Raw genomic sequence first — 17,958 nt, 5'->3', positions numbered from 1 at the left:
AGAGGAATAGTAGCTTATAACAAATAAATCAACTTAACATTTTAAGCACATCATGAATTTCAGAAATCTTTTATTGGCATAAAATCAAGAATGTAAATAAATTGGCACCAAGTAGTTCATTTAAATCCGTATTACAATATTGGGGTCAAAAACTATTTTATCCCTCTTTGCTGTTTTTCCCCCTTCTGCCCACTTTCCTGGGTGTTGGGGGGGCTCGCTGACAACAGTCACAAATCCAGCGACCTAGGAGAAAAATTGTTAGTTTAGTATGAAATTTAATTTTTTAGGACTGAACTGTAAACCTATTTGGCTCTCCTTCCTTAGCTATCACTAGTGATATTTTTTTGTGGATGTGTGACGTGAGAGGCACCTGTAAGTTACTTAATTTAAGGAGAAAAATGGAAACTTCCCTTAGGACAACCAGTGTAATCAATGCCATGTAAAATTCAGTGCAAGTTGGGGTGGGGCAGGGGCGGAGATCAATACCATACAATGATCTGGACCTTTAAAAAACTACCACAATCCTTTCTGAAACCCAAACACTGTCATCCTTTAGAAGTTCAAAAGTACATATCCTGTATAAACCCCGTTACTGACTTGGGCTTATCTTCAGCCTTTTTCTCTGCTGCTCAGTGGCAGCTGCATGTGCAAACATCCTCTCAAGTCCTGGTGCACCAGACACAGCACTTTAAACTTCTCAAGCATCTGACCGCACAGCGGTGAACCCCACCTAAGGCACTTACTCCATCTGATTTACTACCGAACTTTAAGTCACCCGCTTCTTAACGACTCCCAGGAAACCGTTCTAGGCGTGTGTTTCATAAAGTATTATACAGTGTTAACTATGCAAGTCAGTTCTAAATTTACACAATCGTATGTAACATTTTAGTCCAATTACTGTGATTTATTCTTCAGCTCTGTTCCAAAGTTATCTGGAATTGTCATGCTGCCTCATTTTCTAGAAATCTGGTTTACTATTTATAAAGGCATAGCAGTCATTTTTGTTAAGTTTCTGAATAGAGGACATAAAAATAAAATCAAGGTTTTGAAACAAACGGATGCTCTTGCTTTAGCTCTCACTAGAAAGACTTGAGTTCATTCTATACATTGAGCCCTATTCCAAAACTTGGACAAGGCCCCCTGACACCGATTTGTCCTTTAGCCGGGGTACCTAGGGATGAAAGGCACGTGGACACTATGTGGAGAATCACGGCTTTGGTAACTTCTTGGCAATAGAAGGATCTTTACGGTGTTTATGCAGGCTTTAAAAAAATGACGGGATAGTCCCTTCACTCCTTTTTGTAATCTTTACCTGATGGAATAGCACCAAGGCCCACACAAAAAGTATGATAACCTCTGTCACACACATCACAGAACATCATTTCTTCTTCATGGTGGGGTTGTCCACATACAATGCAAGTTTTACACTCCATACACTGCCAAGGGTAGGTCTTAATCATAGAAACAAGCTCCATGGTCATATCCAGGCAAGAAGGGTGGCCTAAACCAAAACCAGTATTAGTATTTCACAAAAGAGTTTTGAACTTAACATGGCACAATAAAATGCTAGTTTGCATCGGGATTTCTCAAGAATGGCTACAGTGTCCAATCACCAAAGAGATGAAAACCCATGGGCTTCTTTTCTATGCGTCACAAGTTACCCTCTATACTTGGAGATTTGATTCAGGTCTGACAACTAAAAATCCTGGTTTCTGAAGCAACAAATAGGATGGTTAAAATGTTAAGAAGACATGTCAATACTTACCACTATTATCACACTGGGAGCAGTGTATAAGTGATTCAGCCTTCCCTTTCTTGTTGGACTCCTTACCCTTCAGACAAATTCCACATAGAGCATTTGGAATGACCTTTGGCTGGAAGGGTAGAAGAGGGCTATAAATTCATGCCAGAAGTACTCACTATGGGTTCATAAGGAATTGTCACTGCCTTATCTTTACTTTTAGTAACTTGTTAACAATCTTTTAGAAAGACCTAATTTGAGAGAGTCACTCGGTTTTCAAAATACAACGGCCTACTGACTAAAGCCTTAGGTTTCGTTTTAAAATTTTGTCAACAGCATGATCTACGTCCGGATTAAGTGTAGCATTCTACATTCCCTACATGCACAGTAAGATCTGCATAATGAGCTGGAAGGGGAAAAAACTAAATGCAATGTCAAACTGCACTATTAATTGGAAGAAGAAATTCAGGTACCAAATGACCTTTACACGTAAGTAAGGCTTCTTATAAAACAGAAGACTCAGTCTTAAGCAGCTTATATACTGATTTTGTTTAAAAACTGATTATTTCCCAAATTGTAAAAATAGATCTATAAAACCTAAGTTATAAAATCAATGTTTTAATATTTTTAATTGGAAGATGTCTCATCCATACATTGTCACGTGCACAAATGTTTCGGGGAAATAGCTGTGATTATTCCCTTTGCATATCTAATAATAAAAGAGTTTATACTTAGGGGAAAGCATTCGTATGAGATACAAAACAAAAGAGAAAAGTTTTCAAGCAAGCAAAAAAAATAATAACTTAAAAAATGACAGACACCCTCATATTTTGAGTACCATTCTTTTTTTCAGATTAAAAATTTGCTCCATCCAACGAAGGTATATTTGGGTTTTAAAACACACTTAGCGACACATGGAAAAGGACAAAGAAGAAAAGATTCACAGCACCTACAATTACCGGGGGAGGGAGAACATTCAAACATCCCAGTTTTGACCATAATAAAATGATGTTCACTCATGCTACATGAATACGTAAGTAACTGTGGCAGAAAAAGGAGAGCGAGCGTAGGCCAAGATGGATGGGCTAGGACCATGTGTCTACAGGAACTGGGGGGAAGTTACCAAATTGCTGTATTTCTGTTTTATCCCAACCCAGCCAAATGCATCTTCTATTTCCCTCTCCTAAGTTATTAAACCAAAGAGGGGCCTAAAGGAAACTCTAACTTTGTATATAGTATTCCAGCTTTGAAATGTCTCACTGCCACCTTCAAAACCTGAAGGCCTAAACAATTTGTTCTTAATTCTTTAAGTTTATTTTTTTTTAATTGTCTTTCTTTTGCAAAAGATGACAGAGGCGTTCAAAAATAATTTTTGGCTTATTTATTTAAAAAAAAGTCAACCTTATACATAAATATAATAAAAACAATAACTCTAAACAATCACAAACGTCTCTACAAAATAATAAATATCATGGGAGTTAAAACATACATATAAAACTTTACCGTTAACTATTCTACATCTCCTGTATGTGTATCTCTATACCCTGCTCCCCAACACAAGGGCAGTGTCACGTGCTCAACCGTGCGCATCTTACAAAGCAGTCCCCTTCCGTTGTTGCTGCTACATTCTAAGAATAAGGTTCTCACTGTGTTTCCTACAGTAAATAAAAAATAGCTACAAGTGCACTTCTAGGACCCAAGTTCCGATTCAGTGACGACCAAATCTGGAACTGCCGTAATATACAGCAGAAAGCTACCTCTCAGCACAGCCAAATAACCACCTCCTTTGGTGATGCCGCCTGCACTGAATGTGAAAGATCTACTTCTTTAATACGTGTAGTTGAAGTTAGACACTGGCATACCACGTACTGGATTATCTTTCACTGAAGTCAGGGAAGTAACTACACAGTATCAAACTCTAAAAGGAGAACTCCTCATGGGAGATCCCTTACAAAAGTCAAAAATGAGGAAAACACAAGGCTAGTCATTCACATTCTAGAGCAATTCAAGTTCTACAGCCATTAAAACATACATTAAACACCTATGATAAAAAGGGACACCAAGAAAATTCTAGGTTTACTTCTAAGCTTGAAATCATAGTATTTCGTTAAGTCACTTAGAATTTTTCTTACCCAATAGTCTTCATCTTGATGAAAAGAGGGAGTGACAGGGGAGGAGACAGACAGAGAAACAGAGACAGAGAGAGAGAGAGAGAGAGAGAGAGAGAGAGAGCGCGAGCTAGCTAGCCCGGCAGCATTTTCTATGGCAATTCTCTGTTCGCTCAAGCACTCAGCTCTCTGAGAAGCCAGCCACACTGCTCACACCCAGTTCCACCAGCTGGGAAGTCAGTGTCTGAAGGAGACTCCTGTGATGGAGTAGGAAGGGAACAGTGTGCAGAACTCCTGCGAAGACGGGTGGAACAGAACCCCGTGTCTGACAGAGACAGTTCTAGAAACCGCAACATCAAAGTGTCACTGCTGATAAGAAAATTAAAATACTCATCCGAACAGCTCTCAGCATCTCAAATACAAGGCTCACGATACCCTTACTTTCCTGCTTGAAAAATAACCAAAGATAAGCGAGACTTCCACGGCAGCAGAAACATAGTATAGATTTTAATTATATACTCGCAACCCAGGCCTGACTCCTAACAATATGCTTTAATTTCAGGTTAATGTAACCCAAATAATACTGTCCTACAAATTAAGGGCAAGCACTAGTGAATCTTATCAAGCAAGACATCAGCTACGCCATCATTGTCCTTAACTCCAGCACATTCGCATATATGAGCTTCAGCTTGAAGTACCCTAATGTCTAGGCACATCTTGGCTTATTAATGTATTTTTCATAGAGAGGTTACTTTTAATAAACATGTTCATATTAATGTATGAAGTCTAGATACTGGTTGTTCTAAACTCTGAAATACCTGAAACACTTTAAACTACTAAAAATGTTCACAGAAGTCATAAAATGTGTATTCTGCCGATTACACTCCCTTGAGTAATATCAATGTAAGTTAATCTATATGATTTCTTGCATATTAAATCAATGATACTGTGGAATAATTCTTCATTTTCAGCCCCTACTAAACATCTGCTTCGACACTCTGCACTCTGAACCCATGATGAATTCAGGCTCACTCTGAAAGGGCTCCGAAACGCAGACAGGGTGCCCTCGCGGCCGCTCCCATTTGCAGACCAGCACGCACACACCAGGCTAACTTTCCAAGATTTAATCTTTGGAGTTCATTTGCTTTTGATTATTAAGCAATAATTTACGTCTTTAGTTTAAAAAATTAGGTAAGCCGTATACGTAAAAACAAGTATAAAAACCACACGGCCGCAGCCCCCCCAAGCCATCTGATGCGAATGAAGCTTGGGATTTGCTCGCCATCGGCCGGAAAAACGTGTGTGTTTCAAAATTGATCATCACATAAAGGCGTTTTCTAAGTAAACGTGGATTGAATACACTCATTTGTTAACTTGCTTTTTTCACTTCAGGAAAAGAAAGGGAAGTGAACCATGAGAAGGTTCTGGCTGAGGAAGGGAAGCCGGCTGGCAGCTCGCTGGCCCCTGTTCTTCCAGATCATCCACCGCGACCCCAATCTGACACACGACAATTGTTTAACAATCCCACTCGGTAAAACTACCCAATCACCTTACTGGAAAACGTTCCTTCAAAACACTTTCGTAACCACAATGGAAAGCATGTTCTGACACATTCCAGACCCTATGAATGGTCACTTTTACTATTACCACCCAGAACATAAAACTGTGCGGCTAATTCCAGTCTTTTTAGGACATTCCTAACCCCCCATCTAGGGATAAGGCCACTCACCTCTCACCTAAGCCTCTGGAGGGGAAGAGACAGACAGCAGGAGGAACCACAAAAATAATATTGCTGATAGCATAATACCTTCCTCTGAGAACAGCCAGACCGGAAGTTAACAAGTATATACAGACAGAAGCCAGATCACGTCACTAAATAACATTTCAATCCTTGTCATAGAAGCATAGAGACTATTTGCCAAGGTCAGGCTAAAAATCACCACAATGTAAATTACAGGTTTTCCTGTTTTCTATCACAGAGTTCGTTGAATTTGGCAAATGGATCAAGTAATCTTAAATTAAACCCAGATCTTTCTCCAGGAGAGGCAGCTTATTCTAAGAGTCTATCCACCCAGACTTTACAGCTTAGCATGCTCAGCTATACGAAATACTAGGATATTTCAAATGCCAGATAATTATGATCTTTACCCCAAAGAAACAAAGCATAAAGTTCTGCTAGGAAGTAATTTTTTTTAAATCCATACTTGCCTGGTTATTGTTCAAAAGACAAAAAAAGATTTTCTTATAAATTGTACATATACAGAAAACAGAAGCTAAACCATAGGCAGAAGTGACAGAAAAGCCACCAGGAAAATAAAGCACAACAGGAGGAAGCTGACAGAGGGCACACAGCACAGGACAGCAGTGGACGCAGCAGGCAGGCCTCCGCCGCTCGGAGTCAGAGTTAAACTATCTCGGGGAGAGAGGCTGCTCAGGAAGGAAGCGGAGTCAGGGGCTTTTTTCTTCTACCTTGTACCCAGGGACTGACTTGGACAGTACAGAACGTTTGGAAGCATCTTTTCTTGGAGTAGCAGCTTTGTCCTTGGATCTCTGTCTTCCCGGGAGAGGCTCCTCCTGGCCGTCGGGAAGGCCTTCTCCTTCAGACACGTTGCCGGAGGAACTGTCCTGGAGGTCAAAGGCAAAGACAAAGATTCCTTGGAATTCACACAGATTTGAGTGCGAATTCTGAAAACTACAGCAAACATTCAAAAAGAAAAAAAAGGTTTCAAAGTTCCATCAATTTAAAAATAAAAAGATAATTATAAGAAAACTTTTCCCAGTAGAGACTAAACAGGCCATGTTAAAAATCACTTATCTGTCTTACACATGACAGCAGAAAGCTGACTGTACCTTAACCAACTTTGTGTCCCGCCTTAATCAACACCAGCAGTGATCTACTCCAGCCGGCGCTACACCATTTTGCCATATGACAAGGGAGCCTACTTGTTTCGTAGAAAAAACTATTTAAGGAATAAACTGTCTTAAATAAGCGAGGATATTTTTACCGAGTAATAAACGTCACTAAAGAAGTTCTTCAAGTACGCGCTCGTAGGCCAGTGCAGCGATCACTGAGCCTTCACGACAGCATCGGATACGTTTTAGGTGTTCAAAGTTTAAAAGGTTGGTATATGACCATCTAATGCTTCATTTGTTGACTTAAAATTTTCTAGTTAAAATAAAAATGTTACTTTCATATAAATTATGAAAATTATAAATGAAAAAATTGGGTTATCCATAACCACTCCGGTAAGCATTCTGAGACAACTCCTGGGAACATGACTGCATCTCCTTTTAATTTTTCTAGGTGTGTCTGCACACACACAGATACCAGATTCACACACTCACACACACACCCCACCTACACATATCCCCTCATTTAAAAAAAACACACAAAACACAAAACTTGAGGGGCCCCTGGGGGGCTCAGTCGGTTAAGCGACTGACTTCAGCTCAGGTCACGATCTCAAGGGTTGCAAGTTTAAGCCCCATATGGGGCTCTGCTGTCGGCGCAGAGACTGCTTTGGATCCTCTGTCCCCCTCCGTCTGCCCCTCCCCTGCCTGTGCATGCACACACAAGCACTCTCTCTAAAATAAACATTTAAAAAAATAAAAATAAATAAAACACAAAACTGGATTACACTGTGTATACACGTTTTTCAATTAAGTATTGTGTGCATTTTATTACATCACTAAATCTTCTCTGAACTTCATTACTATCGTGTAAATATATCACCCACTGTTGACATGAGGTTTATTCTTTTTTTTTTTTAAACGTTTATTTTACTTTTGAGACAGAGACAGAGCATGAATGGGGGACGGTCAGAGAGAGAGGGAGACACAGAATCGGAAGCAGGCTCCAGGCTCTGAGCCATCAGCCCAGACAGAGCCCGACGCGGGGCTCGAACTCACGGACCGTGAGATTGTGACCTGGGCTGAAGTTGGACGCTTAACCGACTCAGCCACCCAGGCACCCCGACATGAGGTTTATTCTTAATTTTCATTATAAAACTACCGTTAACACTCCAATGGACATTTTTTTCCTACTTAAATTTTGTCCTTCAGATAAACTGTTAGTGTATTTGCTAGGTCAAATTCTGAGGAAATTAAACATCTTGGTAGATACCATGATATGCTCTCCTGAAATGTTGGACTCATTTATACTCCTACAAGCAGAATGAAGGAAAGTCACCTCCAACATGTCCTGGCCACACCACAGCGCCCCTTTTCCCAAAATGACAGGACAGAAGCGGTATCGTCACTTTAATACTAGAACGGCATCTGATCTTATGCGACACGCATCATTAAATGTTTCAGAAGTTGCTGGTGACAAACACGCCCGCCCCCAGAAGGTGGCCCGCTCCCGGACTCAGGTGGGACACCGTGAAGGCTGAGAGTGGCGAGCCGCCTGACACACGGGCCGAGTCAAACCAGAATCCTCTGCCGTCACAGCGTCTGCTCTCCTTCGCTCCCACGGACACCGCCACCTTGCCCGGTAACGGATCGGTGCTCTGAACACTTCCCGTAGGAAGCCTACGATGATTAATTACGCAACAGGCACACAAGCGAGCGTGCTCCCCAAACCAAGACAGCCGAATACAGAATCGCACAGTAAGGTCTGTACCCTTCCCTGACCTGCCTGTGAGAACTACAAAGGGGCGACTTTAACAACACTTACAAAGGCACACAGTCTGTGTCTAGGCACAGAGTCATTTTCCTAATGGCAGCTTTCGGGGAATTACACGCCGCCGACCTTGAAACGGAGGGTGACGTGCTCCGGGAGAGCGGTCAGCACGCACTTAAAGGAGACGCCTCCTCGTACAGAGAGATGTTCCTACCGAAGTGCCTTTATGTTTCCGCTTCTCGTCGCCTCGACCGTCCTCGGCGTCGTCCGAGTCACCGTCGCTATCCAGGGCCGGCAGCTCAGGGTCCAGCGGGGGCTCGTAGAGGGCCGTGTTTAACGGCAGATACCGCAGCTCGTCTGCTGAGTACCTGAGGTTCAGAGAGACGGGTTTCCGTTCCCTTTGATTAGGAACGTGAACGAACGGATCTGCGAGCCGCAAAGATGGCCCTAATTTTCTCAGTTAACCACAAATACTTTTGGAAAATGATTACACAGGTAATAAATGAGTTTTCATTTTGGAGAGTAATACATAAAAAGCCCAAACATTTTTTCATCAGGCTAAGAGCATAAAATATGCCTTTGATTCTTTCTGTCAAAAGAGAACGTCTCCGTCCTTTCTCCTCAACCCCAAAAAGGAGAAAAATAAAACTATCAGCGGAGGAAGGCGGAACCCCGCACAAACCCCAGGCCGCCTGACGCCCCCTCCTTCCCAGCTCCCTAAGTCCTCGCGATCTGTGGGTCCGCCACAGGCAGACAAAACACTTGGATTTAAGGAACAAAATTTTGAGCAGCAAGTTACTTAAAAACTTATGAAGCATGTATTCTAACAAGTGTCATCATCTATCCTGTCCAAAACTAGACATCACAACCCCTCGCCCAGAGTCAGGTGGCGCCCGCAACAGCTGACTTATTGTCGCCGCTCCCATCCGCGGCCCGCCCTCCGCCGCTTCGCACCCTGTCCGCACTGGAAACCTGCGTTAAGAAGCAGGCACAGAGGTGTCCGGGGGCTCGGTCGGTTAAGCGTCCGACTTCAGCTCAGGTCATGACCTCGTACTTTGTGGGTTCAAGCCCCGCGTCAGGCTCTGTGCCAACAGCTCAGAGCCTGGAGCCTGCTTGGGATTCTGTGTCTCCCTCTCTCTCTCTGCCCCTCCCCCACTCATGCTGTCTCTCAAAAATAAACATTAAAAAAAATTTTTTAAGTAAACAAAAGATCATCATTTGCTGACCCCAAAATAAAAAAACTAAAATCCGCTAACCTATGATTTAAATTGGACTTTCAAATAGTATGATCCTATCGTCCATTTTAAACCCTATAAAGAACGGTCTCTATCCTAAACAGCATAAGGTTTAAAGCTGAAGTAAAAGCTGAGATTCTCAAACAAGATGGTCCTGTGTTAGCCTCGCTCTCAGTGCCCCCCAGCCTGGGAAAGAGAGAAGTGACGTTCTCGCTCCGCGGAGTGGAAGCAGCGGCCAGGCCAGGGCGGCCGCGCTCCGCGCTCCACACGCTCTGCAGACTGAGCCGGTGCTGTCCAGCGGGCGGCCGTAAAAACGGGGCCAACAGTCAGCAGGCCTGGGAGTCTGTATTCCCAGCAAGCTTTCAGTGACACGGGTGCCACGGGGCCACGAAGCGCACTGTGGATGCCCTGGCACCTGTCCACGGAGACACAGGAGGTGGGCAGGAGACGGGCAGTGGCGGCTTCAGGAGCAGACGTTCAAATCCCAGTCGAAGGGTGTCCCTCACCGCAGAGCCACAGGAGACAGCAGGGACAGACCTCACACAGCATGTTAGGGCGGGACTTACAGAGCAGAAACTTTCCGGAGGCAAGTACACAGGACTCTGATGTCCCTCACCGACACCCAATAGAAATGCTGATAAAACCAACGAATACCTTTTGTAATATTCCTGGAACTGTCCCGGGATGAGGGCCACTGGGTAAGAACTGACCTTGGTTCGCTCTGTCGGTAACACTTTGTACTTCCCTTGAGGCACCTGGATAACCTAGGGCAACATGAAGAGAAATACAAAACTGATTCCACGCCAGGAAACAAGGCTTTAGGAAACAAATCCCTCTTGTGCTCCACTGCGCTCCTCCCCCCAAAAGCTAAAATATCGGAGACGCTAAGAACTAGAAGCCAAGGGCAGGCGGTGTTACTAGCCGTGCAGGTGAGTTTTATCTGGCTCTTCACCATGGCCATCGTGTCTGGGGAAAGGCGGTGTGTTTCTCACCCCCAAAGAACAAGGGGGCCCGGGCAACTTCTAAAACCCCTGCAGCTCAACGTCCTCGTCCATGAAACGAGAAAATGACTAGTTTCAACCTCACAGGGCAACTGTGAGAGTTAAGTCAATAAACGCAGAAATGCCTTACGATGACCCTTGGGACAAACAAGTATGATATATACCTATTAGTCTCGTTCGGCAGGTCAGCCACGAAGCAAAAGGTCCCTCCCCCCAACACACACGCGCGCGTGCGAACAGAGCGTCACTGGCACATCGTTAAAAATTCTATCTTAAGTTCTGGGGCAGAAAAGGACACAACTGCCAGTACAAAAAATAACAATAACAAAGGAGGTACTAAGCACTCTACCATAACAAGCAATAAGTGAGGTTCAGGAACTAATGAATGTAAGCAATCCTACGTGTGTCTGCAAGTCAAAATACGCTCTTCTCTCTTCCATGCGCTCCCGGTTCAAGTTGCTGTTAAATTCGGCAGCTTTCTTGGCAGCTTTCTTGATGTACTCGGGCACTTTGCTGGCTTCAACTTTCTGAGTATTCTGTTGTTGCATTTGCTGAAATAAAAATATTACATTCAGAAACCACATATGACCTTACAAAATGTCGCTCTCCCTAAACCGACTAAAAGATGGCAGTCACTCAATACTCACAGAATACTCTTTATAATGATCTGTAATTCGCTGACGTTCTTTTTCTTGTAAAATAACAGAATACTCAGCATGTTTGGCTGGATACTCTTTTATCATTAAATCAATCACTTCATCACTGCGCAATGCTGTTAGACCTATCGTAGACAAAAAAAGGATAGTAGGAAAGCTCTTTGAAGGTTAAGTGAACAAAACCACTTTTCAAAATTTGCTTTTCCTTCAAACTACTCCTTAAAGGTTTTCCAATAGTCCAAGGAAAATACTGTAATATATTCAAAAATAGTAAAACAATATTCATAATATAAAGTCAAACAATTTTTAAAAAGCTCATGGGGGCGCCTGGGTGGCTCAGTCAGTTAAGTGTCCAACTCTTGATTTCAGTTCACGATCTCAAGGTTTGTGAGTTCGAGGCCCACCTCAGGCTCCGTGCTGACAGTGTGGAGCCTGCTTGGAATTCTCTCTCTCTCCCTCTCTGTCTGCCCCCTCCTCTGCTTACTCTCTTTCTCTCAAAAATAAATAAATAAACTTAAATTGAAAAAAATAAAATAAATAAAAGCTCATCAAAGATGCAAAGGAGGGGCGCCTGGGTGGCTCAGTCGGTTAAGCGGCCGACTTCGGCTCAGGTCATGACCTCAGTCTGTGAGTTTGAGCCCCGTGTCGGGCTCTGTGCTGACAGCTCAGAGCCTGGAGCCTGTTTCAGATTCTGTGTCTCCCTCTCTCTGACCCTCCCCTGTTCATGCTCTGTGTCTCTCCCTGTCTCAAAAATAAATAAAACATTAAAAAAAATTTTTTTTAAATAAAAAAATAAGAAATAAAAACAATTGCTAAATAATGATGCACACTAACCATAGACAATTCAAGATTAAGGATTTTTTTTTTTAATGTTTATTTTGAGAGAGAGAGTGATCAAGGGAGAGGCAGAGAGAAGAGAGAGACAGACAGACAGACAGACAGACAGACACAGAATCTGAAGCGGGCTCCAGGCTCTGAGCTGTCAGCACAGAGCCTGACAAAGGACTCGAACCCACAAGCCGTGGGATCATGACCTGAGCCGAAGTCATGGACGCTTATTAACTGAGCCACCCAGGCGCCCCAAGGATTATTCCTAATCCAATATCCTTAACTAAGTAATGATATTAGAAGAAAAAAAAAGTTTTTCAATGTATCCCAATTCTTGGTCTTCAAATCAATACACTAGAAACACTATACAAGTCCATTACAATTTCAACAGAAGCATCAGCACACACACAAGCCATACACGTAATTTTCAAGACTCATAGTATCAGATTAAACCAATCCCTGTGACAAACACCCACGGTTTTGTGTTAAAAAGTACCCACATTGCACTACTATGTTTATGTAAGAAAAACTGCAAAGCAAGCATGGAGATGATACAGAACTAAAAACTGAGCAAAATGTGCCTTTTAAGAGATAAAGACCAACACTTTTAAAAACTACCGTAAAACTTTCCACGTAACACATGCTCTGACGCTTCCGTGAAAGCTAATAGAAAATGATATTGCTTTAAAATGTCATTTTCCTTTATTTTCACAAAAACTAAAAGTAAACAATCTAGCACTTAAATACTTCAATCTATTTTATTAATTTTGTAAAATCCTTTAAGAAAGGGGATCGATGCCCATCCAGTACCACGTCGTGAACGCACGCTCTCCACCTTCACATGCAGAGCGTTACCTAGAGTGCACTGAGTTTCTGTGATGACATTCAGCTCTCTCAGGTAGAGCTTCTCTTTGTGAGACAGATCTCGTCGCTCTAAATCTCCAAAAAAAAAAAACAAAAAAAACGGAAGACTATTAAAAAGTCTTTTACATTTGTGACGTTATGCATACGTAAAACTTTAAAAACTTGAAAAACTTCTTAAAAAGTTTCAAAAGTTAAACTCTTCACAGATTTAAAAGTACTGCGTGTTATCTTTTCCGAAGATTATTAGAGACCATGCAATCTTACGAATTTAAGAAATAAAAGTTAACCCACGGCAAGACTAACTTAGTTGACACAGACAGCCTTTCTCAAATGCAGACCCAGCCCGTGCAGCTGCCTCCGTGGCGAAGGTCAGGGAGCAAGGGTCAAGGACCAGAGCCCTGGTGCTTATGGCTATACAATGACTTTTTCTACAACATTCCCCAGGAAATTCACCTTCCTCATTTCGCTTTTAAGTCAGTTTATAAGGCAGGAGAGTCAACTGGGAGTAGAGAGAGATGTTGGGTGACGGCAGCAAATGAAAAGCAGCCAGCAGAACATAAAGTGCGTTACAAATGATCCATACTCAAGTATTCGGAAATTGACAACCTATCCGAAAGAATCCCGATTAGTTAAAAGTTAGACTTAATCTGTTACATAAACTAAGACTTAATACCTGGATATTTCCGCTTAAAGGAGGTCACACCCAAATATTCACTGACTTGCTCTTGAAGCATATAGTATTCTCCTGTTTCATCAGGTGGCCATTTGTACTCTATCAAATTTTCTGCTGGATAGTAGCTAAAGCTAAGCACAGAAATACGCATTATGCCTTAAATGTGGCTTTTATTAAATTTTAATCATTTCTATTTTGGGGGGATCTATTTTTGAGAATGTTTATTTTTTAAGAACTTTGTACAACTACTTTAATTATTTAAGTGCTCACTCCGTCTTCTGACTCTGCGATACAAACCAGCTCCCAGGTCTCACGTGTGTCCCAAGAATACAAAACAGGCAGAGGGAAAGGAAGCAACCACATGCGCCACTAAACACGGAACACCAGACACTTCGTACGCCACTCACAACCGGGAGGAGTAAAGGAATTCTGTAGCGTAAGAGATCTACACGGCCACAACACGGTGGTGATACCCATTCTGAATTCTCAGTCTCAGGCTTCACACCCAATGCCCACTCTTTCGTCCACCCAAGGTACAAGTCATCAACCTTTTGCCCATCTGCTATTCAGTGAGTCACAAACAGCGAAGAAAGCAACACTCCAAAACCCGTTACTCAATGAACTGAACTACAGACCAGTCGTTTGTTCTCAAAGACTCCACAAATCCAGAAGAGAACAGAAAGAGAACAGACCTCGTCTGATGGTGCCAGTGTATTGCCCATCGACCCCAATCCTGAAGAGCTGACTACAGGTTTCTGGACCTGGCCAACGCAACCTCTAAATCCCATCAACGGACAATAGAGGCAAGAATGGGACGGTTTTATGAACCCAATTAAAAGTGACAAACAAAAACAAGAGGTCTCTTCAAAACTAGTGCTGGGAAACTGGACATCCAAATGCAAAAGCATGAAACTGGACCCTTACCTCCTACCACATTCAAAAATAGGTCAACGACCTCAGTACAAGAACCAAAACTAGAAAACTCTTAGAAGAAAACACAGGAGTCGCTCTTCATGATCTCAGATCTGGCAATGGATCGTAGATCTGACACCAAAGTCACAAGCAACAAAAGAAAAGTAATCATTTGGACTTCAGCAGAAGTAAAAATTGTGCGCATCAAAGGACACTACCAATGGAGTGAAAAGGCAAACCATGGAACAGAAGAAAGTATCTGCGAGTCCCGTACCTCACAAGGGATGAACGTCCATAATGCCTGAAACACTGCAACTCAACAACAAAAAAACAAACAACCCGACTTAAAAAGGGCGAAAACACTTAAGTAGACATCTCCCCAAAAGATTTACACAAAAGCACATGACGAGATGGTCAACATCACTAGTCCTTATGGAAATTCAAACCAAAACCACAGTGAGGTGCCAGCTCGTATCTCTTAGGACGGCCACAATCACAAGAACTGGGAAAAACAAATCGGGAAGGACGTGAGCAAACTGCAACTGTGTGCACTGCTAGTAGGAACAGAGAATGGGGAGCCTGCTGCGGAAATCAGTTTGGGGGGGTCCTCAAAAGCTAAAAACAGAATTACAGTATGAACCAGCTATTTTTCTCCACGGGATATACCCAAAGGAACTGAACACAGGGACCGTGAGCGCCTGGATGGCTCAGTCGGTTGAGCGTCTGACTTCAGCTCAAGTCACGATCTCACGGTTCATGGGTTCGAGCCCCGCGTTGGGCTCTGTGCTGACACCTCAGAGCCTGGAGCTTGTTTTGGTTTGGGTCTCCCTCTCTCTCTCTGCCCCTCCCCCACTCACGCTCACACCCTTTCTTGCTCTCAAAAATAAATAAACATTACAAAAAAATTACTTTAAAACGGGGACTCTGGACAGGTACTCATACCCCCACATTCACAGCAGCGTTATTCACAATAGCCAAAAGAGGAAAACAACCCTACCTCATCAGTAGAGAAAAGTGTGAACGAAATGCACGGTCCACACAGTGGAGTACGACACGGGCTTAGAGAGAAAGGAAGTCCTAACACACACACAACACGGAGGAACTTTCAAGAAACGATGCTAACTGAAACAAGCCAGACACAACAGGACAAACACTGTAGGATTCCCTAAATATTATACGAGGTACCCCTAACATAGGCAAATTCATTAAGACAGTCGAACAACGGTTGCCAGGGGCTTGGGAAAGAGAAAAATGGCAACTTTTATTCCTTGATGATTACGAAGTTTCCGTTGGCAGCAGTGAAAACATTTTAGACAAAGCTGGTGGTGACAGCTCTACGACCTTGTGAATGTCATCAAAATAGTTAAGATGGTGAATTTTATGTGTATTTTATCACAATAAAAACATTTAATTGCACGGAGTAGCAAAAGCATCGGTAGTGTCTGGTAGTGTCTGCCCTGGCCTGGGCCGGGGAGGGGGGAGGGGGGAGGAGGGAGGAGGGAGAGGGTGCAGAGAGAGAAACACCACAGGACTGCTACTGAGCAATGAAACGACAGTACCCGAGATCCTGACTTGGAGTCTCACAGCTCCTAGAGCTATCTCCAGAGCCCATTCGCCTCCTCTTGGATGGTTGGGTCCCATCGTTTGAATTATCTTCATTATCATCCTATACATTTAAAACATTCAAAACATAAGAAACAATAAAAAATAAGGAACACAGGATTACGTCTCATCCCAGACCTGCTCAAAGGCTCAACTTAAAGGCTTTTTAAGGACAACCTACTACACAAATGTTAACTTTCTACTGCATTTAAAAGGGGCCAAGATTCTCGCTTGGCGAGACCTGGAAAAAAAAAAAAAAAAAAAAAAAAAACAACTAAAAAGTGATCTGCAATAATCAAAATAAGAAAATTCTCAATTAACCTGTAAATCTAAACCGACCTTTTACAACGCCCTGTGGTTTAAACAAACATGTAAAATTGCTACAACACTTAAATTAAAGCAAAGCGTCCTATCCCAGGTAGGGGGAAAAAAAACAAACGTGTGGATCATTTAGTGTTTAACTCAACGTATGGCTGGTTGATCGGCCTATGCTAACGGGCTCTCTTACATATTTCTATTCCCATGGGAAAAGGGCATATGAGGACTAAGGACAAGTTACCGATCCTGTTCATTTTTTTCTTACATTGCAAACATTTGGCAAAAACGTGCCCTAATAAGAGTCATTCGTCTATACAGCAGCACACAGTACACACCCCAGCCAACGGGAGGCTTCAACATGTTTAGGCGACATTGTCCGTGAGGAGACAGTAACATCAAGACCAAGTTGCACCATCCACTCAGAAAGGAGTGATGCGTCAAATGTCAGGAAACTGACTTACTCACGTATTAGCTAAAGCTTGATGATTGTCACGCTTACAAAAATACCTTTTAAAAAAAGTAATCAACGAAACATAGATTTGTAAGACAAATAAAATTCTGTTCAACACCATGGTCCCCTTGCTATATAAAAGACAACTGTAGAAAGTAGAAGACAACTATAAAAGTCGCTGGCCATGCTACAGCTGGACGGGGGCGCTCACAGGGCACTACCCTTCACCAGCCCAGGGGCTGTCTGCCAGCGCTCCAGTTCTGAGACCATCACTGAGCCTGCAGGGCTTGCCTAAGGGAAGGGTTAAATGAGCTGAACACTGGGCAGCGCTTAGATCAAGGCCTAGCAGATACCGAGTGCCCTATAAAGTTAGTTCATATCACCGTGATGATCCTTAGCCTCAGACGGCTCCAGCCACTAGGAATTTACTCAGATTCTTTCCCAAACAGATAAACATACGCTACATTGTCCGTTTGGGTTTCCGTATAAGCACCATTCAATTACAGAGCCCTGGTACATTCCTATTAAAAAAGGCAACCAGGTAAGAGATGGAGAGCAGAAAAGAAATGTACCCCAAAAAAAATAACATTTAACAGTAAGCATCACGATTAAGACAGTTCAGAGTCAACATTTCAGGCATAACTCCCTCTAGGCAAATTGATTCAAGGGGGGTTTTGTTGCCGTTTTTTTGGTTTTTGGTTGTTTTGTTTTCTTTGGCAGTTTTACTCGCTTCTGGGCATTTTGAGCACTTGTATGTCGATTTAAGTATACTCCTCTTGCTTAAAAAGTTGAAACAGTCCAGAAAAGTTAAAAACGCAGAGCTGAAGGCACGGCTTCCCGGGCGGTGCTCTGACGCCGCGGCCCCAGCCCGCGCAGGTGCACGAAGGACCGGGGGACCCCCGGCGCCCCCGACCGCCCCCGGGCCGCAGCCGCCGCCGCCCCCCCCCC

General features: G+C 43.0%; 1 protein-coding gene across 2 annotated transcripts; it reads right to left on the bottom strand.

Annotated features, from left to right (window-relative positions):
• Positions 1–50: 50 nt before the first annotated feature.
• Positions 51–16,325, bottom strand: PHF10 (PHD finger protein 10). Of its 2 annotated transcripts, none has more exons than XM_040448667.1 (11): positions 16,199–16,325; positions 13,728–13,858; positions 13,046–13,129; positions 11,354–11,487; positions 11,108–11,257; positions 10,360–10,469; positions 8,685–8,838; positions 6,319–6,474; positions 1,766–1,874; positions 1,313–1,501; positions 51–243 (listed from the first exon to the last, which is right to left on the bottom strand). In XM_040448667.1, exons 1-11 carry the CDS (start codon positions 16,249–16,251, stop codon positions 158–160), a joined length of 1,356 nt encoding a protein of 451 aa, XP_040304601.1. In that variant the 5' UTR covers positions 16,252–16,325; the 3' UTR covers positions 51–157. The 2 variants fall into 2 exon arrangements, with proteins under 2 accessions (XP_040304601.1, XP_040304602.1); XM_040448668.1 differs by having other exon boundaries at positions 13,046–13,123.
• Between the last annotated feature and the right edge of the window lie 1,633 nt (positions 16,326–17,958).

This window comes from Herpailurus yagouaroundi, unplaced genomic scaffold (assembly GCF_014898765.1).
Source record: "Herpailurus yagouaroundi ecotype Mexico unplaced genomic scaffold, PumYag 198, whole genome shotgun sequence".
Lineage (NCBI taxonomy): Eukaryota > Metazoa > Chordata > Mammalia > Carnivora > Felidae > Herpailurus > Herpailurus yagouaroundi.
Note: the sequence above shows the minus strand (reverse complement) of the source record. Positions and strands in the feature narration are given on the sequence as shown.

Bases quoted from the DNA above. Each gene is read 5' to 3' on its own strand.
- PHF10 (XM_040448667.1), bottom strand. From the start codon at position 16,251: ATGGGCTCTGGAGATAGCTCTAGGAGCTGTGAGACTCCAAGTCAGGAT. The intron at 10,470-11,107 runs GTAGGATTGCTT...ATGTTGCCCTAG, and splicing joins ATTTTGACTTGCAGACACAC to GTTATCCAGGTGCCTCAAGG. The intron at 1,875-6,318 runs GTAGAAGAAAAA...CTACCCTTCCAG, and splicing joins AGTCAGTCCCTGGGTACAAG to CCAAAGGTCATTCCAAATGC.